This window comes from Rhinoraja longicauda, chromosome 32 (genome assembly GCF_053455715.1).
Source record: "Rhinoraja longicauda isolate Sanriku21f chromosome 32, sRhiLon1.1, whole genome shotgun sequence".
Taxonomy (NCBI): Eukaryota; Metazoa; Chordata; class Chondrichthyes; order Rajiformes; family Arhynchobatidae; genus Rhinoraja; species Rhinoraja longicauda.
In genome coordinates, this window is record NC_135984.1 from 22,879,366 (window position 1) to 22,902,690 (window position 23,325).

The 23,325-nt window shown below is 46.6% G+C and overlaps 1 protein-coding gene across 1 annotated transcript in view; it reads right to left on the reverse strand.

The window, feature by feature from the left end:
- LOC144608723 (arginyl-tRNA--protein transferase 1-like) overlaps positions 1 to 21,906 on the reverse strand; it is a 90,846-nt gene extending 68,940 nt beyond the window's left edge. The window contains exon 1 of the mRNA XM_078426754.1: positions 21,532 to 21,906. Within this exon, the coding sequence (XP_078282880.1) occupies positions 21,532 to 21,646 (115 nt within the window). The 5' untranslated portion in view covers positions 21,647 to 21,906. The remainder of the gene's footprint in view (positions 1 to 21,531) is intronic.
- Between the last annotated feature and the right edge of the window lie 1,419 nt (positions 21,907 to 23,325).

The following is a 23,325-nucleotide window of genomic DNA, read 5'->3' on the forward strand; positions in this document are numbered from 1 at the left end:
CATGGATAGGTGCTGTCTCGGGTCGAGACTCTTCTTTAGATTGAAACATCACCATCCATGTTCTCCAGAGATGCTGCCTGACCCGCTGAGTTACTCCAGCCCTCGGAGTCTTTATTTTGTGAGCCAATATTTGCAGTTCCTTGGTTCTACCCTTTAATCCACACAGCTTCCTGGTAAATCAAAGACAGACACAAAAAGCTGGAGTAACTCAGCGGGACAGGCAGCATCTCTGGAGAGAAGGAAAGGGTGACGTTTCGGGTGGAGCCCCTTCTTCAGTTTGAGGATAAAGAAAACAAGAGATATAGACGATGATGTAGAGATAAAGGACAATGAATGGAAGGTATGCAAAAAGGGACCAATGATGAAGGAAGCAGGCCATTGTTAGCTGTTTATTGGGTGAAAACGAGAAGCTGGTGTTTGTTCCACCTCCTTTCCTAAGCCTCTGTCGCTTTGAGAGTGAGACAACACTGCACTCATCTCAAAAATTACACCTTGCAGATCAACCATTCACACTATATCAGCACTGAAATCTTCAAAGTAATGTCTTCCCTGTAACTTTTGAAGCGATGTTATCTTCTGCCACACTGTGTCCTTCGTAACATCAGAGGTGAAACTTGGGGAGATATTTGCCGAGATAAGATGTTTACTACCAAATTCTAGTTTCACCAACATAGGCGTTACTGCCTGGCAGCCTGCTGAGGTTTTGTAGCCGGGCTATATGCTCCCCTCTGTTCCCCTCCGCCCACACCTCAACCAGTTCCGGGGCCACCACGACGTAGAGCTTTTCTTCAGTCGCCTGCACCTCCGTGCCTTTTTTTTAAAAATGGGAAAGAGTCTTCACCTCCAGTGATGACCCCTTCCCCCGTCTCCAATAGTCCCGCTCCTCTTAGACTCCCTCACATGGCCTTCTACTGTCTTTTAGCTTTATTTATTTTTTTAAAAGGTACCTTTCCATACCTCTCATCTCCCTCCACCGATTCAGTCTGAAGCTTTGACCCGAAACATCACCTATTCCGTTTTTCCCCAGAGATGCTGCCTGACCCGCTGAGTTAATCCAGAATTTTGTGTCTATCTTCGGTGTAAACCAATACCTGCTGTTCCTTCCTACACATGCTCTACCAAGTCCTCTTGTTGTCGAACTAACCTGCTGGAATGTGATAAACCGGTATCAGTCCCACCAACGTCATGTCCATGTGATAATGAGCCAGACTGCATGACTGATATGCTGGCAGTTGCAAGCCAACAGCTAGCTTACACGCAGAACAGCTGGTGGGCAGCTGCATGCACTGGAGCGCCCTGTAGACTTCCACACTGCAGATGTACTGAGAGCAGATTATTATTTTAAAAACACATGCAGAAGCTGGACATCCCAAAATAAAATCAGAAAATGCTGGAAAACCTTGCAGGACATGCAGTATCTGCGGGAAGAAAAACAGGTTATGCTTCTGGCCCCATTCCATTTGTCAACATTGAGAAGTAACTTAGCGGGACAGGATGCAAATCTGGAGAGAAGGGATGGGTGACGTTTCGGGTCGAGACCCTTCTTCAGACTGACAGTCAGAGGAGAGGGAAACTAGAGATAGGGAAGGGTAAGGTGTGAAAACAACAAATCAAAGCAAACGATCATGGAGGAAATGTAGTCAAGTTTGGCGGCAGAGAAGGTCAGGAAGGCAAAGGGTGGAACAAATTAAATTTCTCTGAAAGGGTGAAATAATGGAGCAAGTGTAATAAAAGTAAGCACCTTTGACTATGTGGCATATCGCTAATGTATTGGTTTATTATTGGAACCAGTTCTGGGAGAGGTGGGACCAGTACAAACAGGACGGACTGCACCTGAGCTGGAATGGAACCAATGTCCTAGGGGGAGTGTTTGCTAGTGCTGTCGGGGAGGATTTAAACTAATGTGGCAGGGGGATGGGAGCTGGAGCAGAGAGACAGAGGGGTGTAAAATGAGGGTAGAAGCAACAGGTAGCAAGGTGAAAAGTAAAAGTGGCAGGCAGACAAATCCAGGGCAAAAATCAAAAAGGGACACTTTTCAACATAATCGTACAAGGGGTAAGAGAGTTGTAAAAACAAGCCTGAAGGCTTTGTGTCTCAATGCAAGGAGTATACGTAATAAGGTGGATGAATTAAATGTGGAGATAGTTATTAATGATTATGATATAGTTGGGATTACGGAGACATGGCTCCAGGGTGACCAAGGCTGGGAGCTCAACATCCAGGGATATTCTATATTCAGGCGGGATAGACAGAAAGGAAAAGGAGGTGGGGTAGCGTTACTGGTTAGAGAGGAGATTAAAGCAGTGGAAAGGAAGGACATTAGCTTGGAGGAAGTGGAATCGATATGGGTAGAGCTACGAAACACTAAGGGGCAGAAAACGCTAGTGGGAGTTGTGTACAGGCCACCTAACAGCAGTAAGGAGGTTGGGGATGGCATCAAGCAGGAAATTAGAAATGCATGCACTAAAGGCGCAGCAGTTATAATGGGTGACTTCAATCTACATATAGATTGGGTGAACCAAACTGGCAGGGGTGCTGAGGAAGAGGATTTCTTGGAATGTTTGAGAGATGGTTTTCTAAACCAACATGTCGAGGAACCAACGAGAGAACAGGCCATTCTAGACTGGGTATTGAGTAATGAGGAAGGGTTAGTTAGCAGTCTTGTTGTGCGAGGCCCCTTGGGCAAGAGTGATCATAATATGGTAGAGTTCTTCATTAGGATGGAGAGTGACAAAGTCGATACAGAAACAAGTGTTCTGAACTTAAAGAAAGGTAACTTTGAGGGTATGAGGCGTGAATTGTCCAAGATAGACTGGCGATTGATGCTGAAAGGGTTGACGGTGGACATGCAATGGAAGGCATTTAAAGGTCGCATGGATGAACTACAACAAGTGTTCATCCCAGTTTGGCAAAAGAACAAACCAGGAAAGGTAGTGCATCCGTGGCTAACAAGGGAAATCAAGGATAGTATTAAAACAAAAGATGAAGCATACAGATTAGCCAGAAAAAGTAGCATACCAGAGGACTGGGAGAAATTCAGAGTCCAGCAGAGGAGGACAAAGGGCTTAATTAGGAAAGGGAAAATAGATTATGAGGCAAAACTGGCAAGGAACATAAAAACAGACTGCAAAAGCTTTTATAAATATGTCAAGAGAAAAAGATTAGTTACGGCAAATGTAGGTCCCTTGCAGTCGGAAACAGGTGAATTGATCATAGGGAACAAGGAGGGCAGACCAATTGAACAAATACTTTGGTTCTGTCTTCACTAAGGAAGACATAAACTGTCTGCCGGAAATAGCGGGGGACCGGGGGTCTAAAGAGATGGAGGAACTGAGGGAAATCCAGGTTAGTCGGGAAGTGGTGTTAGGTAAATTAAATGGATTAAAGGCAGATAAATCCCCAGGGCCAGATAGGCTGCATCCCAGAGTGCTTAAGGAAGTAGCCTCAGAAATAGTGGATGCATTAGTGATATTTTTTCAAAACTCTTTAGATTCTGGAGTAGTTCCTGAGGACTGGAGGGTAGCTAATGTAATCCCACTTTTTAAAAAGGGAGGGAGAGAGAAAACGGGGAATTATAGACCAGTTAGCCTAACATCGGTAGTGGGGAAAATGCTAGAGTCAGTTATTAAAGATGTGATAGCATTACATTTGGAAAGTGGAGAAATCATCGGACAAAGTCAGCATGGAACCAGTCGATGTGTTATATCTGGACTTTCAGAAGGCCTTCGACAAGGTCCCACATAGGAGATTGGTGTACAAACTTAAAGCACACGGTATTGAGGGTTCAGTGTTGAGGTGGATAGAAAATTGGTTGGTGGACAGGAAGCAAAGAGTAGGAATAAACGGGTCCTTTTCGGAATGGCAGGCAGTGACTAGTGGGGTACCGGAAGGCTCAGTGCTGGGACCCCAGTTATTTAGTGTATATTAATGATTTGGACGAGGGAATTGAATGCAACATCTCTAAGTTTGCGGATGACACGAAGCTGGGTGGCAGTGTTAGCTGCGAGGAGGATGCTAGGAGGCTGCAGAGTGACTTGGATAGATTAGGCGAGTGGGCAAATGCATGGCAGATGCAATATAATGTGGATAAATGTGAGGTTATCCACTTTGGCGGCAAGAACAGGAAAGCAGAGTATTACCTGAATGGTGACCGATTGGGAGAAGGGGAGATGCAACGTGACCTGGGTGTCATGGTGCACCAGTCATTGAAAGCAAGCATGCAGGTGCAGCAGGCAGTGAAAAAAGCGAATGGTATGTTGGCATTCATAGCAAGAGGATTTGAGTTTAGGAGCAGGGAGGTTCTGCTGCAGTTGTACAGGGCCTTGGTGAGACCGCACCTGGTGTATTGTGTGCAGTTTTGGTCTCCTAACCTGAGGAAATACGTTCTTGCCTTAGAGGGAGTACAGAGAAGGTTCACCAGATTGATCCCTGGGATGGCGGGACTTACATATGAGGAAAGACTAGATAGACTGGGCTTGTACTCGCTGGAATTTAGAAGACTGAGGGGGGATCTTATAGAAACATATAAAATTCTTAAGGGGTTGGAGAGGCTAGATGTGGGAAGATTGTTCCCGATGTTGGGGGAGTCCAGAACCAGGGGTCACAGCTTAAGGATAAGGGGAAAGTCTTTTAGGACCGAGATGAGAAAACATTTCTTCACACAGAGAGTGGTGAGTCTGTGGAATTCTCTGCCACAGAAGGTAGTTGAGGCCAGTTCATTGGCTATATTTAAGAGGGAGTTAGATGTGGCCCTTTTTGCTAAAGGGATCAGGGGGTATGGAGAGAAGGCAGGTACAGGCTACTGAGCTGAATGATCAGCCATGATCATATTGAATGGCGGTGCAGGCTCGAAGGGCCGAATGGCCTACTCCTGCACCTATTTTCTATGTCTATGTTTCTATTATCATTATATGTACTGAGATACAGTGAAAACTGTTTCATGTCCTATCCATGGTACACATGAATGTGTCATACATGTGTACAATCAAACAATACACGAGTACAACAAGTAATGCAAAAAGAGAAAGGAAACATAGTAGGGAATAGTGTCAGAAAAAAACTGCAGATGCTGGTTAAAATCGAAGGTAGACACAAAATGTTGGGGTAACTCAGCGGGTCAGGCAACATTTCGGGATTCAGCATCAGTGAAACATAGAAACATAGAAAATAGGTGCAGGAGTAGGCCATTCGGCCCTTCGAGCCTGCACCGCCATTCAATATGATCATGGCTGATCATCCAACTCAGTATCCTGTACCTGCCTTCTCTCCATACCCCCTGATCCCACAAGGGCCACATCTAACTCCCTCTTAAATATAGCCAATGAACTGGCCCTCAACTACCTTCTGTGGCAGAGAATTCCACAGATTCACCACTCTCTGTGTGAAAAAATACTTTCTCATCTCGGTCCTAAAAGACTTCCCTCTTATCCTTAAACTGTGACCCCTTGTTCTGGACTTCCCCAACATCGGGAACAATCTTCCTGCATCTAGCCTGTCCAACCCCTTAAGAATTTTGTAAGTTTCTATAAGATCCCCCCTCAATCTTCTAAATTCCAGCGAGTGCAGATAAAAAGAACAAGGGCCACAACTAGATAGACTGGGAGATCAAGAATAACTCCTTAGCATTGGGCGGCACAGTGATGCTGTGGTCGTGTTGCTGCCTTACAGCACTAGAGACCCGGGTTCGATCCTGACTATGAGTGCTGTCTGCATGCAGTTTGTACCTCCCACAACTCAACATCTCAGATTAAACCGGATCTCCCATTTCTCTGCTCCGACTGCTCTGTATCCTGAGGAATTCTTGCACAACCTTCCTCACTCTCCACTACTCCACCATTTTTTTTGTCATCTGCTAACTTAATAATCGGATGATTTTTGTCCAAATCACATATCTACAACACAAACAGCAGAGGTCCCAGCACTGATCACCATTGTCACAAACTTCCCATCACAATAACAACCCATCCACCACAACCACTCTGTCTCCCATGGAAAAATCTATTTTGAAACAAATCTAAGTCTCATCACTCGGCCTTACCTGTGCTAGGACCATAACGTTAAAATGGACATTGAGCAAGCTTGTGTTTAGACCCTGTAATCCCTTGTAACACAAGGGAATTACAAAGACATGGTTACCAGAAAAGAAAAACAGTTTAGAGTTTAGCTTTTTTAGTTTAGTTTAGACATACAGCATGGAAGCCGGCCCTCCAGCCCACCAAGTCCGTGCCCACCAGCGATCCCCGTGCACGAACACTACACACTAGGGACAAATCACAATTTTTCCAAAGTCCTTGAAAGTGGCGTCGCAGGTGGATAGGGCGGTCGGGACAGCTTCCGGACATCGGCCTTCTTCAGTCAGAGTACTGTGTAGAAATTGGGAGGCCATCTTACAGTCGTACAAAGCCTTTGTGAGGCCACATTTGGAGTATTGTGTTCAGTTTTTGGTCACCTTGTTACAGGAAGGGTGCAGAGTAGATTTACGAGGATGTTGCCGGGCCTCGAGGGCCTGAGCTATAGGGAGAAGTTGAGCAGGCTAGGACTTAATTCCTTGGAGCGCAGGAGGATAAGGGGTCACCTCATGGTGTGTAAGATCATGAGACAAATAGATAGGGTAAATGTACCTGTGTTTTACCCAGAGTAGGGGAATCATGAACCGGAGGACATAAGTTTAAGGTGAAGGTGAAAGATTTAATCGGAACCAGAGGGGAAACTTTTTTTTCCACACAAAGATTGGTAGGCATATGGATGAGCTGCCAGAGGACATAGTTGAGGCAGGTACTATTTAGTTTAAGATAGACACAAAATGCTGGAGTAACTCAGTGGGACAGGCAGCATCTCTGGAGAGAAGTTTCAGTGGGTGACGTTTCAGGTCGAGACACTTCTTCAGACTGATTTAGTTTAGTTTAGAGATACAGTGAGTGAACAGGCCCTTTGGCCCACCAAGTTCACGCTGACCGTCCTACATACACACGTTAGGAAAAATTTACACTACAAACCTGTACGTCTTTGGAGTTTTTTTATTTTTAGATTTTAGAGATACAGTGCAGAAACAGGCCCTTTCGGCCCACCGGGTCCGCGCCGCCCAGCGATCCCCGCACATTAACACTATCCTACACCCACTAGGGTCAATTTTTACATTTGCCCAGCCAATTAACCTACAAACCTGTATGTCTTTGGAGTGTGGGAGGAAACCGAAGATCTCGGAGAAAACCCACGCGGTCACGGGGAGAACGTACAAACTCCGTACAGACAGCACCTGTAGTGAGGGGGGGGGGGGGGGGGGGAGGGGGGAGGCTGCTGCCGTGTGTGGCAAGAGGCAGTAGATATGACTGCTCGGTGAATTTATGTGACTTTGTCAGTGCCAGACGCACTGTGATTCTTGTATGCAAAACAATTTTACAATCTGTATGCAAAACGAAGCATTTCACTGTACCGCAGTGCATGTAACAATAAAGTATCATTGAATAATTGAGATGCAAACTGGGTACAGATTCAAATTAGTTCCTGCAGCGCAGCGTAGACCAGGACTGGACTGAGTGAGTGCCGGGGCTACAGAAACAAGTTGAACACGTGCCAGCAATGTAGATACAAACTGGGAGGTTACTCACAGAGATTGCAGCTCCACCCAGGGTGGCACATGAAGCATCTTATGTGGTCCCTAATTCTGGTCCTGAGACCCAGGGTTGTGTTTTGCCTTCAGAGCATTCAATAGAAATGCTGCTGCCGTCACCAACACAGGTCAACTTTGAATGGTTTGTTGTTGGGGATTTTTGGAATAAGTGGGCAAAGCCACAACAAAGATAGGCAGTTGGCCAGAGAAACAAAGGCGGCCTTGTTTCCCATCCATCAGCTTTGCATTACAGGCTGCTGTCAGACTGACATTTCTTTGACATTCTGCCATGGCTCCAGAACCTGTTGTCTGGAGATATTCCTCACACAGTGTCTATGCACAGGGTTTGTAACTTTTTCAAACAGAGGGTGGTAGGCACATGGAACAAGCTGCCACAGGAGAAAATTGAGGCAGGTACGATAACAACGTTTACATTTGAACAAGTGCATGGATAAGGAAGGTTCAGAGGGATATGGGTTAAACATAGGCAGGTGGGGCTAGCGTAGATATGGCATCCTGGTTGGCATGGCCTAGTTGGGCCAAAGGGCCAGTTCCCATGCTGTGTGACTCTATGAGTCGTGGGTCACCGGACGGTGGATTCAGTGACTAGACACAAAGTAATGATCCTGAACAGCTAAAGGAGGATCATAAAATGAGGAATTCCTGGAAAACTTCTAACATTCTGACTGCCATACATTGCCAAATTCTGCAACCTTATCCTCCCAGATCATGGAGGTCAGATATCACCACAGCCTGGCATTTGGGCCAAAGATGGAAGTGAGATATTTCTGTTTGGGGTGTTCATGAAAGGCCGATATCCAATAATGTTGGTAGTATTGGTGATGATGCAATCCAATGATGATGCTCATCCATAATCAAGGACCAGTCTCGCCCTGGCCACTCCCTCTTCTCCCCTCTCCCATCAGGCAAGAGATACAGAAGTATGAAAACACATAACTCAAGATTCAGGGACAGTTTCTTCCCAACCATGACCATGCAACTGAACCATCGTATCACCAATTAGAGAGCGGTCCTGACCTGCCATCTACCTCATTGGAGACTAGAGTTGCCAAAACTTCCTCACTCCCAAATATGGGACAAGGTGACATCACCGCCCCGCTCCCCACGTGACCTCACCCAGACAGCGGCCACGTGCTCCCGCTCCACCAATGGCGGCTGCCCGGGCTGGGCCTGCGCTGTCTGGTGTAGGAAAAAAACTGCAAATGCTGGTTAAAATCGAAGGTAGACATACAATGTTGGAGTAACTCAGCGGGTCATGCAGCATCTCGGGAGAGAAGGAATGGGTGACGTTTCGGGTTGAGACCCTTCTTCAGACTCAACTCTTCTGGGTCGCGACCCGAAACGTCACCCATTCCTTCTCTCCCGAGATGCTGTATGACCCGCTGAGTTACTCCAGTATTATGTGTCTACCTACCCTGTCCGGGCCTAATGCGTTAAAAAGGTTAATACGGGACAAGGGCGGTCCCATATGGGACGAACCAATTTAGCCCAAAATACGGGATGTCCCGGCTAATATGGGCCAGTTGGCAACACCTATTGGAGACCCTCGGACTACCTTTAATCGGACGTTAGTGGACTTTATCTTGCACTAAATGTTATTCCCTTAATTATATATCTGTATACTGTGGACGGTTTGTCTGTAGTTATGTGTAAGAAGGAACTGCAAATACTGGTTTAAACCGAAGATAGACACAAAAAGCTGGAGTAACTGAAATGGGACAGGCAGCATCTCTGGAGAGAAGGAAAGGGTGACGTTTCGGGTCGAGACCCTTCGGTTCGAGAGAGTCTGAAGAAGGGTCTCGACCCGAAACGTCACCCATTCCTTCTCTACAGAGATGCTGCCTGTCCCGCTGAGTTACTCCAGCATTTTGTGTCTATCTTTTGTTTGTAATTATGTACAGTCTTTTCACTGACTGGATGGCACGCAACAAAAAAGCTTTTCACTGTTCCTCGGTACACGTGACAAAAATAAACTGAACGAAACAAATCCAATGTGATATTTGCTGAATGCAAGTGAGACTTGCACACGGCAAACTCCAATGCAGGCGTTAGTCAGTCAAGTGTCCTGAAGTGGACAATGTGAGCATTGTTATTTAATTTTCCTTGCAGTCCCTGTAGACAGGAATTCTCTCTCCCTCTCTGAAGGAATCAAAATAAATTAACAAAACAAAGGGCAGTTTTACACCCCAGCAGATCAGAGCAGAGAGTGTGGAATAAATCACACCAGAGACCGGCAGTCAGCCCACGGAAACAGCAAGAGGCAGACTGTGAACGTGAACTGCAGGGTGAGAGGGGTTGGCATACACTCAGCGAACAAGCCAAATTTGTCCTCGTCTCCCATCTACCGCTGTGTCTCCCTCTCCCCATCTTCGTGTGTGTGTGTGTGCGTGTGCATGTGCATGCCGCATGAGCTGAACTAAAGTGTAAAAATAAATCTTTCACATAGTAGGTGTGTGCTGTAAACCTGTAAAAATGCGGCACGATGGCGCAGTGGTAGAGTTGCTGCCTTACAGCGAATGCAGCGCCGGAGACTCAGGTTCGATCCTGACTATGGGCGCCGTCTGTACGGAGTTTGTACGTTCTCCCCGTGACCTGCGTGGGTTTTCTCCGAGATCTTCGGTTTCCTCCCACACTCCAAAGACGTACAGGTATGTAGGTTAATTGACTGGGTAAATGTAAAAATTGTCCCTAGTGTGTGTAGGATAGTGTTAATGTGCGGGGATCGCTGGGCGGCGCGGACTCGGTGGGCCAAAGGGCCTGTTTCTGCACTGTATCTCTAAATCTAAAAAAAAAATCAGTCCAAGGGAGAAGGAAGGGCAAAAAACTAGGTTCATTTCTGTCGTGTAAAAATACATGCGATTGAAATGAGGGATTTTAATTACCTTAACTGCTGTAATTAATCTAGATCTAATCTAGATCAAACGGCAGGTTCTTTAACCTCACCCGCCTCCGAGCCAAGACAAAAGTACGTGAAGCTCTTATCAGAGACATGTTCACCGATGACGCAGCAGTTGTGTCCCACACCCAGCAGGAACTACAGTCACTGATGGAACGCTTATATCGGGCTTGCAAGGACTTTGGGCTGACCATCAGCCTGAAGAAGATGAACGTCCTGGGACAGGATACAGAAGCACCGCCTGTCATCACCATCACCATCGACGACTACGAACTCGATGCCGTCCATCAGTTCACATACCTCGGCTCCACCATCACCGACAACCTCTCCTTAGACACAGAGATTGACAAGAGGATCGGGAAGGCAGCTACAACTCTTGCTCGCCTCACAACTCGAGTGTGGACCAATCCAAAGCTGACAGTGAAGACAAAGATAGCAGTCTACAACGCCTGTGTCAACAGCACGCTGCTGTACGGCAGTGAGACATGGACTACATATGCCAGACTGGAGAGAAGACTCAACACCTTCCACCTTAGAAGCATCTGCCGTATCCTGGGTATATCCTGGCAAGACAGAGTGTCCAACGCCGAGATTCTGTCTGGCGCTGGCCTTCCGAGTATGTACACTCTACTCAGGCAGCACAGGCTGCGGTGGCTGGGCCATGTCCACCGCATGGAGGATGGCCATATTCCAAAAGACATCCTCTATGGAGAGCTGACATCTGGGAGGAGAACCATCGGCCGCCCCCAGCTACGTTACAAGGATGTGTGCAAGAGAGATTTGAAGATGCTGGACATCGATGTGGAGTCCTGGGAGAGCCTTGCAGCTGACCGCACGGGGTGGAGAGGGACCCTGAACCAACATCTCAAAACGGGGGAAGAGAAACTGATGAACGCAGCGGCAGACAAGTGGGCACGCAGAAAGGAGCGCAGCAACTTCAACAGACCAGAGACCACACACAAATGTGACCTTTGCCACAGAGACCGTCACTCCCACATTGGTCTCTTCAGCCACAAGCGACGCTGCTCTAGCCGAGGTGTGGAGCAAGCAGCCAACTAGGATGCATCACCCATGGTCAGCCATGACCGAGGGGGCCTAAGAAAGTAATTAATGCAAAAAAGGTGGAGGATAGACAGTTCCTGAAGCGCTCACTGAAGGATTTAGCAGTCATAGTGCAGTAAACCCAACAGGTGAAGGTTCCTGGTGCAAAATACCGCAGCTGCTGTAAATCCAACACAAAAACCCAAATCATCAGAAGCATTAAGCAGGTCAGACAGCACCCTGGAGACAGAAACAGAATCAACATTTCTGTTCACTGACTGTAAATGTAGGGAAATATTATGGTTGCAGAAAGGGGGGATGGGTGGAGAGAACAGAGGACCTATAATTGGATATTTTCCTTTAGAGATACAAGCCCGAGTCCACGCCGACCAGCGATCACCCCGTATGCTGGCACTATCCTGCACACCGCGGACAATTTACAATGTACAGAAGCCGATTAACCTACAAACTTGTACATCGTTGGAGAGTGGGAGGAAACCTGGAGAACCCAGAGAAAACCCAGGCGGTCACAGGGAGAACGTACAAACTCCATACAGACAGATCACCCGTAGTCGGGATCGAACCCGAGTCTCTGATGCTTTAAGGCAGCAACTCTACCGCTGAACCACTGTTTCTGTGTCTGTGTTTGCATTCAGGCTAAAGTTGCCATGGGAACCATTACTATAAATTCTGGAAGTTAAAGGCAGAAGAGGGAACTGAATAGACTGAAACTGCAACATAGGGTGATCGGGTGAGCAGTTTTAAATACCTGGGAGTCCACATCAAAGAGGATCTGACATGGCCAACACACATTGCCGCACTGGTGGGTAAGGCAAAGCAGCGCCTTTACCACCTTAGACAGCTGAGGAAATTCAGAGTGTCTCTGAGGATCCTTCAATGCTTCTACTCTGGGGCTGTAGAGAGCATCCTGTCCAGCAACATCACAGTCTGGTTTGGGAACAGCTATGCTCAGGACAGGAAGGCCCTGCAGAGGGTAGTGCATTCGGCAGCACTACACTCGGCCCCCTGCAGGACCTATACATCAGGAGGTGTAGATCGAGAGCAAGCAAGATTATGAGGGACCCCTGCCACCCCAGCAACAGACTGTTCCAGCTGCTACGGTCAGGCAAACGCCTCCGCTGTCACACTGTGAAAACGGAGAGGATGAGACGGAGTTTCCTCCCACAGGCCAACAGGACTGTTACCTATTATAACTCCAGGGACTAAATATTGTCTTTTCTGTATTAACTTTAATTTATATGCTGTAACTGCAATTCTTTTTTTTTGCACAATCCGCAGGCATTGCCACTTTCATTTCACTGCACATCGTGTATGTGCATGTGACAAATAAACTTGGCTTGACTTGAACATGGTTACTTGAAACTATTGAATTCAGCATTGATTCCAGTGGGCTGCAACCTGCCCAGAGAGAAGGTGGGCCGCTGGTCCTCGATAACCTGCTCTGTCTAGGTACAGACATTGACCACGTACTCCTCCTAGCATTGTACACATCAGTCTCACCTGAGCCTCCTCTGTTCAAACCAGCTTTCACAAGGCAACCTCAGAGCGACCTTTTTTTCCACTCTGGCAACATCCTTACAGACGCAGCCCAGACCATCACACAAACCAACCTCCCTTCCATTGACTCCATCTACACTTTCTTCCAGTCCTCTCTTCCCAGCTGTTATCAGGCAACTGAACCATCCTCTCAACAACTAGAGAGCAGTCCTGAGCTACCATCTACCTCATTGGAGACCCTCGGACTATCTTCAGTCAAACTTTATATTGCACTCAACATTATCACGCATCTATACCGTGGGCGGCACGGTGGAGCAGCGGTAGAGTTGCTGCCTTACAGCGAATGCAGCGCCGGAGACTCGGGTTCGATCCTGACTACGGGCGCCGTCTGTACGGAGTTTGTGCGTTCTCCCCGTGACCTGCGTGGATTTTCTTCGAGATCTTCGGTTTCCTCCCACACTCCAAAGACGTACAGGTTTGTAGATTAATTGGCTTGGCAAATGTAAAAATTGTCCCTTGTGGGTGTAGGATAGTGTTAATGTGCGGGAATCGCTGGGCGGCGCGGACCCAGTGGGCCGAAGGGCCTGTTTCTGAGCTGTATCTCTAAATCTAAATCTATACACTGTGGGCGGCTCGATTGTAATCATGTATCAGGAGGTGTAGACACGCAACAAAAGCTTTTCACTGTACCTCGATACACATGACTATAAACTAAATCTCTGCACCATTGGCCATGTGCTGGATGGTAGTTTCCAGTGAGGTTGCTCTGTTTTGACCAGCACAGATCCGATGGTTTGAAAGGGTTTGTGGTGTGCATAATAATTTTCATATTCTTACTCTTGGACCTCCCTGCCAAATGATATTCCATAGAAATGTAACCGATGGCCTGGGAGATAAAGCAAGTTGCATCTTCGTCTCCTCTTCACAATCCATACTATCTTACTAGGGAGCAACCACATTCCTGATTAAGCCTCTGTGACCCACTTTGAGATTCTCTTCAAGTTCCCCGAAGTTCTACGACTCACCAGTATCCAGTTAACCTGCCATCCTGCACATCTTTGGTATGTGGGAGAAAACCAGAGCATCGAGAGGAAACCCACAAGGTCACAGGGAGAACGTACAAAACTGCACACAGACAGCACCAGATGTCTGAAATGAACCTTGATCAATGGAGCTGTGAGACACAACTCTACCTGTACCACTGTATCGAGCTCAGTGCACATGGATGCAAACTTCCTGCAACCTTAAATGAGACGAGGGCATTTTCTTTTGGCGATATATATCATACATTGAAAGTGGCAACACAAGTAGATAGAGTGATGCAGAAGGCTGATAGTCCGCTTGCCTTCATCGGTCAAGGCAATGAGTACAAGAGTGAAGGAGCAATACTGCAGCATTTAAAACATTAGTACGACTGCATTTGGAGTACAGTGTGCAGCTTTAGTCACACTATTATAGGAAGGACATGCAGAGAGTGCAGTGGTTTATGAATGTTGCCTTGATTAAAGGTTTTTTAGCTTTTTAGTTTGGACAAACGTGGATTGTGTTCCCTGGAGCTTCAGAGGTTGAGGGGGAACCTGATAAAAATATATAAATTGTGAGAGGCATAGATAGAATAGACCGTCAGATCCTCCCCCCCCCCCCCCCACCACTCCACCCCACCCACCTCCACCCCCCCCCCCCCCACCCTCGTGAAAATGTCAAAGGCTGGAGGGCAGGGTTCCAACATCAGAGGGGGGGGGGGGGCGGGGGGGGGGGGGGGGAGGAGTTTAAACAAGATGTACAGAACAAGGTTTCTCTTTTACACAGAGAGTGGTGGGTGTCTGGAGCATGCTGCCAGGGGTGATGGTGGAAATAGATATGTTGGTGACATTTAAGAGGCTTTTAGATAGGGTATGCAGGGAATCGATCACATACAGGCAGAAGAAATTGATTTGGCATCTTGTTCGGCAGACATTGTGGGGCAAAGGGCCTCTTTCTGGTGTGTGTGTGTGTGTGTGTGTGTGTGTGTGTGTGTGTGTGTGTGTGTGTGTGTGTGTGTGTGTGTGTGTGTGTGTGTGTGTGTGTGTGTGTGTGTGTGTGAGATATTTTAACATTGCTCCTTGTTACATCTGCTTTGTCACCATGGCAACAAAGATGATAGAGATGGCGGCCCAGTGTATTAATCACTGCCCCAGGGTTTAGTGTCGTCCAATACAATCGCTCTACTCTTGTAAATTTATTTTGCCTGTTGTAAAGGTCCACCACCGATCGTCTGTCAACTGGAGATCCGGCCCCCCCTTTAATCCGGATAAAATCCCCCGCCCCCCAGATGTCTCCCCAAAAATGTGGCGCCTAGGCCAGGTGAGGCCGATCTTGACCTCATTGGGACTGCCGCACAGATCGGTGGGTAGAAATTTGTCCTCTGCGGCCGGAGCTCTGGTTGGAGAAAGGCCAGGGATGGAAAAAAAACAGGTGTGAGACAAAAGTATTGAAAGGTTGTGAATCGTGAAGCCAGAGGAAGAAATGTAGGTGGAAATGAAGGTGTAGGTTTATTTACAATCAAATCCCAAGCAAGTAACATCCAATAGACCCAGATAGGTGGTGAAGAAAAGCATATTGCCAGAGCAACTAGATTGTTATGGATATGTCCAAAATTGTCATGCACTGAATAGCAATATTTTATTTCCTGAATGGGTTTATTTAGTTTGTAGTTGAGATAATCCACATTTCCACCAGTGTAAAAATGAGAAGTTTCTAAAACAGGAAAAAATGGATATGATAGACCCTACACAGTGTAAATTAGACAAAGAAGCGTGCACGCATATATAATATATATATATATATACACACACATACACACATATACATACACACACACATACATATATACACAGATACATACACACATATATACATATACATACACACACATTAACATATATACACATATACGTACACACACATACATATATACATACACATACACACATTTATACACATATACATACACACATTTATACACATATACATACACACATACATATATACACATACACACAGATATATATATATGTGTGTGTGTGTGTGTGTGTGTGTGTGTGTGTGTGTGTGTGTGTGTGTGTGTGTGTGTGTGTGTGTGTGTGTGTGTGTGTGTGTATATATATATATATATAGAGAGAGAGAGAATAAAGAGATTTTATACATCATGTTTCTAATCCCGTTCCCCATGCATCTATCATCGTTTCTATCATCGGATGTCAAAAAAGCTGAGGTGATTCTAATACTCTGCAGACTGGGAGATCTACAAGTGCCTAGAAGAACCTACACGTCGACAGAAACACTCACCAGAAACAGGAATTACTCTCAAATACATTCTTCACCTCACAAGCTATGATGTACCCAGGTCCCAAAATAAGTCCAGCCCAAGCCAGGAGACGATGCTAATAGCCACAACCTAAAAGTTGGCTGCCCTAACAACTCACATGGGTCCAGATGGAAAGAGACAAAATATCAGTCCACCTTTTGCATCGGACTGATTAATTGTGAGCTGGAACATGAATAGTAAATGGTGGACATCTGCACTGTCAGTAATACTCCCATCTTACCCTAGGTTAGCACGGTGAAACAGCTGGTAGAGCTGCTGCCTCACGACGCCAGAGAACCAGGTTCGATCCTGACCTTGGTTCAGTTGGTGCGGAGTTTGCACATTAAGCCATAAGGTCATAAGTGATAGGAACAGAAGTAGGCCATCAAGTCTACTCTGTCATTCAGTCATGGGCTGATCTATCTCTCCCTCCTAACCCCATTCTCCAGCCTTCTCCCCATAACCCCCGACACCTGAACAAATCAAAGATTTATCTATCTCTGCCGTAAAAATATCCATTAACGACCTCCACAGCCTTCTGTGGCTAAGAATTCCACAGATCCACCAGCCTCTGACTAAAGAAATTCCTCCTCATTTTCCTAAAGGAACGTCCTTTAATTCTGAGGTCGTGAGACTCTCCCACTAGTGGAAACATCCTCTCCACATCCACTCTATCCAAGCCTTTCAGTATTCGGTAAGTTTCAATGAGGTCCCCCCCGCATTCTTCTAAACTCCAGCGAGTACAGGCCCACTGCGATCAAACGCTCATCATAGGTTAACCCACTCATTCCTGGGATCATTCTTGTAAACCTCCTCTGGACCCTCTCCTGAGCCAGCACATCCTTCCTCAGATACGGTGCCCAAAATTGCTCACAATATTCCAAATGCAGCCTGACCAGTGCCTTACAGAGCCTCAGCATCACATCTCTGTTTTTGTATTCTAGCCCTCTTGAAATAAATGCTACCATTGCCTTTGCCTTCCTTACTATCGATTCTCCCTGTATCGGCGTGGGTTTCCTCCGGGTGCTCCAGTTTCCTCCCACATCACAAAGACGTGCGGGTTTGTAGGTTAATTGGCCCTCTATAAATTGCCTCTAGTTCGTAAGGTGCGAGATAACATAGAACTAGTGTGAACGGGCGATCAATGGCCAGTTTGGATTCGATGGACCGAAGGGCCCGTTTCCATGCTGTGTCTTTAAACCAAAACCGAAACAACAGAAAGTACCAGGCTCGATCATTATCCGAGGAGGAAGTATTCGACTCAAGTAATACTGCACCATTTTCTCAGTAATATCGTAAAGATGAATAAATAACAATGCAAGTGGCGAGGAACTGGAAGAGCCAGTATTTCACATGTGGAGTTTTCTGGCTGGAGTCCCAAGTTTCATCATCACAGGATCACATTGAACCACAGTTGGGCAAAGAAGAAATAATCAGTTGGAAAGCGAATTACACAACTGTTTGAACAGACCCTAAGTCAGCAGCATTGCCTCTGTATTTAAAGATAAACTACAGGCTTGGTGCTAACTCATTCACGTCACCCAGCCACACAGAGACATGAAAAGGAATTATAAAAGTGATCTAAAAGGAATTCAGTGCCAAGGTCCCAGCTCCGAATACTTATCCATCAGTCATCTCCTCCAACTTAGTTTGGTTTTGTTTAGTTTAAAGATACAGTGTGGAACCAAGCCCTTCGGCCCACCGAGTCCGCTCCGACCGGGATCACCAGTTCACTAGTTCTATCCTACACACTAGGGGCAATTTGCAGTAGCCAATTAACCTACAAATCTGCATGTCTTTGGAGTGTGGGAGGAAACCAGAGTACCTGGAGAAAACCCACACAATCGCAGGGAGAATGTACAAACTCAATACAGGCAGCACCCGGATCAAACCCAGGTCTCAATAGACAATAGACAATAGACAATAGGTGCAGGAGTAGGCCATTCAGCCCTTCGAGCCAGCACCGCCATTCAATGCGATCATGGCTGATCACTCTCAATCAGTACCCCGTTCCCGCCTTCTCCCCATACCCCCTCACTCCGCTATCCTTAAGAGCTCTATCCAGCTCTCTCTTGAAAGCATCTCTGGTGCTGTAAGGAAGCAACTCCACCGCTGCGCCACCATGCCGTCTGTTTCAAAAATGCGAAGCGAAGGATGGAAACTTGAATTTTCTTTTAAAAATCCACATTTTCATATTATAAAGAAAATTGTCCTAAGACTTGTTTTCTTTATATACACCCTAGATCATGATTTCAAACTCCATGACTTTGATTCTGGCTGTTTAGCCCAAGCTATAATTTAAAACCAAAACGTACAAAATCAGACTGGCGCATTTAATTTATTATGGTCTGATGTCAAACCGTGGTCACTTGTTCTGACATGCTTTGGCACATCCACGAAGCCCTGAAAACAACACGCAAATCAAAACATTGCAACGTGCCAACTACTGAACAACTGAGATACAAGAAACCGCAGTTGCCAGAATCTTGAGCAAAAAACAAAGTGCTGGAGGAACTCAGCCAGTCAGACAGCATCTGCGGAGGGGAATGGCCAGACGACGTCTCAGGTCGGGGCCAGTCTGCAGACCGCAAGACATGAGCACAGAATGAGGCCATTGTGAAAGAACAAATGACAATAACAATACAATGAGATCCAAACGGTAACAGGACATCTGTCTGTCTGCCACTGGGTGCGCTTTCTATCTTACAATACAATACAATATATCTTTATTGTCATTGTACAGGGGTACAACGAGATTGGGAATGCGCCTCCCATATGATGCAATAAATTAATTAGCTAGTCAGTATTAATTTAAACAACCCAATGAAACAAATTGGAACAGTTGCCACCAGAAGCGATGGAAATGCATTTGTTCATCTGTGTCTTTTCCTGAGGAGCTTGACCTGTGAATGTCGTGGGACCATGTAAAGAGGAAAAAAGCCCAAGTGCCTGCGGGAAAGGGAAATCAAAGGGACACTGTGCACATCAAAGGGAAATTCGGTAAAAAGGGAACAGAGGAATCTTTGTTCGGTGATCACTGTATTTGATGCTCCAAAATGAAGCCTTGATTGCCCAGCTCAATCTTTGTGGTGTGTTTTAAAGTTTTCATTAAAACCATTCAACCCATCAAATTGGTCCATGATTTGATCATAGCGGAGTGCAGCACAGTAGATTTGCTGCCTTAGTATCAGCAACTGGGTTTGATCCTGATCATGGGTGCCGTCCGTACGGAGTTTGTACTTATTTTCCTGTGACCGCTCTGGTTTCCTCCCACACTCCAAAGACGTACCGGTTTGTAGGTTAATTGGCTTGGGTAGAATTGTACATTATCCCTAGTGTAGCAGGGTAGTGTTAGTGTATGGGAACCGGGACTCGGTACGGACTCGGTGGGCCAAAGGGCCTGTTTCCACTCTGTATCTCTAAAGTCTAAAGTAAAATATTTTTTTTAAATCTCATTCCCATTCTGCTGCCTGGTCACTGTAATGTTTGACACCCTTACCAATCAAGAACCTATCAATCTCCTGACCCACTGAGTTCTGTACTGTGCAACTGAGATGCACAGACCACTTTAGTAGCTTTTACTTCATGAGTGCGACGTGAATGGATCTTGCAGGACAAGTTTGGAGGGATATGGACGAAACACAGGCAGGTGGGATTAGTGTCGCTGGGACATGTTGGCCGGTGTGGGCAAGTTGGGCTGAAGGGCATGTTTCCACTGTATCATTATGACTCTATGACTCTAGTGGTGTGCCCCTGTACCTGGTGCCTCAGTGGTAGAGGTCATGGTTTTGGAGGTGCTGTTCAAGTGAAGGGGTGTCTGGAGTGAGTCACAGTGAAGGGGTGTCTGGAGGAGTCACTGTGATGGATGTTTGTGTTAAAATTGTGTGTCTTGTGTCTTTCACTCTGTACTGTTGTGGCTGCGTGGCAAATGATTTTCGTTCAATTCATTTTGAATGACAATAAAGGTAATTCATTCATTCAAGTATCTGCTGGACTGTATTTTCGATCAAACCATCAGGCAGGAGAAAGCCTGTGACACCTTCTCAAAGCAACACCGCCAAATAAGTAAATGGCAGCTCTGCCCGTAACGTCAACAACCCAAGACAAGAAAGGACACAACTGGAGTAACTCAGAAGGTCAGACAGCATCTCTGGAGAACATGGATAGGCGACGTTGAACTGGTGTAATGCTGATGCAGATGCTGGTTTACACCGAAGACAGACACAAAATGCTGTAGTAACTCAGCAGGCCAGGCAGCATCTCTGGAGAGAAGAAATAGGTGACGTTTCTTCAGAAGGGAGACCCTTTTTCTCCACAGAGATGCTGCCTGACCCGCTGAGTTACTCCAGCACTTTGTGTCTGTCTGTCTTCTATAAGCAGAATGAGATCTACAACAATGCAGACGTAGCCCGGGACAAAAGCAAACACAGAGTGTGTTACTTCACTTTACAGCATCGCTCAGTGAAACCTTAATCGACCATTCTACTTCAGCAGAACCATGGGGTCTGAAGGATCGAATCTGCAAACAGCTGTTCGCGTTTACTTTCCAGACAACAACACAAAAAAAATCACGTTCGCATGGAAACCTGGATGCAAAATAAATAAATAAGCCGTGCAAATATTCCAGGCATTTTTAGAAGGGATGGGGGGGGGGGGGGGGGACTCCGGCCATTGCTCGGACTCAAGTTTATCTCTCGAAAGCCATTGGAGACCATCAACCGGGGACAGACTGTGGAACAGATTTGAAACAAACATGTAACACACAAGCGCCCGGCCAGAGCAGCTGAGAACATTAAGTCTCAAGCACTGACTGACAACACGGAAGCTGCCTGTGCAACTGGGGTGATGTTGACAAAAAGAAACTCAACTCGAAAGGGGAAATCGACAGTTTAGAGATCTTTCAGTCATTGCTTTAGATTTTCAATGATGGGGGGGGGGGGGGGGAAGATACATTTGGTGTCTCTTTCATCAGGGGTGAGAGATATTGTTGCCTTGACCTCCTGTGGGGATGAATCTCACTGGGTTTCCCCCCCCCCTTCCTCTCTCTCCCACCCACCCACCCACACACCCACACACACACACACAGACTGAGCCACTCACCCTGAGCACAGAAGGAGTCCTTCCCGCAGTAGCCGCAGCTCCACGCTTCCAGTGGCGGCCTGAGTTCGCTGGCCAGCCCCGCCGCCGAGGTCTGCTCTGTGCCGCTGCTTCCCATTGACACTCAGTGGAGGGAGGGAGAGGGAGAGGGTGGGTGGTGGTGGTGGTGGAGAGGGGGGGTGGGTGGTAGTGGGAGTCACCCCATCCGCTTACTTCCCCGGCCAAGGTTCAGAGCCCGACACACACACACACAGGCAGAGAGAGAGAGAGAGAGGAGGTGGGAGCCAGCCAACTCTAACTCTCGCTATTTCCTCATCCGCCTGACTCTCTGGACTCTCTAGAGTAACCGGCACAGTCTCATGGCTCCCTGCACCCATGCCCCCACACCCCCACACCACTTAAAGGAGCATTTCCTCGTTGCAAACTGACCAGGAAACCACATCTACGCGGCAGTGGGTATATATGTATATATCTTTTAAAAGGAGGGAGGGAGGGTATTGTTACAAAATCTGTCTCCGAGCCATACAAGGGAATATCATGTCACGCGTGAAACCACACGCCTTGAGCAAAGAGGTGGGTTTTAGTGGAGGGGAAAGACAGAAGCAAACTAGTCACTACTAGTTTTTTTTTTTTGGAGTTATCCCAAGTTGGAGATGGACAGAACTGGGGGGGATTGGGGCGGGGAAGACACGTAGGGGTGGAAACGAAAGTGGCAGTGAGTTTGGAGGGTTTGCAAGAACGAGGGTTTTAAAACGACAACGGTGGATCCAATTTAATGGGAACAACGTTTTTTTTCGGTGCATGGGACTGTGTGCCACTTTGGGTCGGACAGAAAGGTTTCCAAGGGGGTGTGGTCGTGCCAAGACTAGTTTTTGGCAATAGTAGGTACAATGAACTGCAGTTGCTGGTTTACAAAGAGATACAACTTTGTCCACTTTGAAGAAGGTGTCCTCCTCTATGTCCACTTTGAAGAAGTTCTCCTCCTCTCTTATACTACAAAGTGCTGGAGTAACTCAGCGGGTCAGGCAGCATCTCTGGAGAAAAATGGATAGATAACGTGTGTACAAAAGGAACTGCAGATGCTGGGTTATACCGAGGGTAGGCACCAAGTGCTGGAGTAATTTAGTGGGTCAGGCAGCATCTCTGGAGAAAAAAGGATGGTAGATGTTTCGGGTCGGGGCCCTTCTGCAGTCGGATGAAGGATCTCGATCCGAAACATCACCCATCCTTTTTCTCCAGAGATGCTGCCTGATCTGCTGAGTTACTCCAGCATTTTGTGTCCATCTTATGGAGAGGTGACGTTTTGGGTCAGGACCTTTCTTCAGAGTAGAGAAGAATTACCAGTTTAAAGAAAGGTCGCACCCGAAACGACACCTCTCCATGTTCTCCAGAGATGCTGCCTGGCCCACTGAGTTACTCCAGCACTTTGTGCCTTTTTTTTACATCTGACAGCAGGCGAGCAGAGTCAGAGACGGAGCTGGGCTACAGATTCAGCAGAGTTGCAAAGGCCATCATTAGCCGGCAAAAATGATCTCGTTTTTATTTGATGTTTTCTTTCTACCTATATTTGTAAAAATTTAACTGAGAATAATTTAAATGTATAAATACATTTTTTTTCGAAAAAAACGTGGCTGCAAGTGAGAACAGCCGAGATATTCAGCTCGGTTTGTCCTAGCATCTCCATGTTACACCTCAGCTCCCTCTTGAATGTGATAAAGGTCAAGTCAAGTCCAGCCCAATTTATTGTAATCTGCACAAATATGCTGAGGTACAGGTACTTCTTCCCATCCTAGCCCC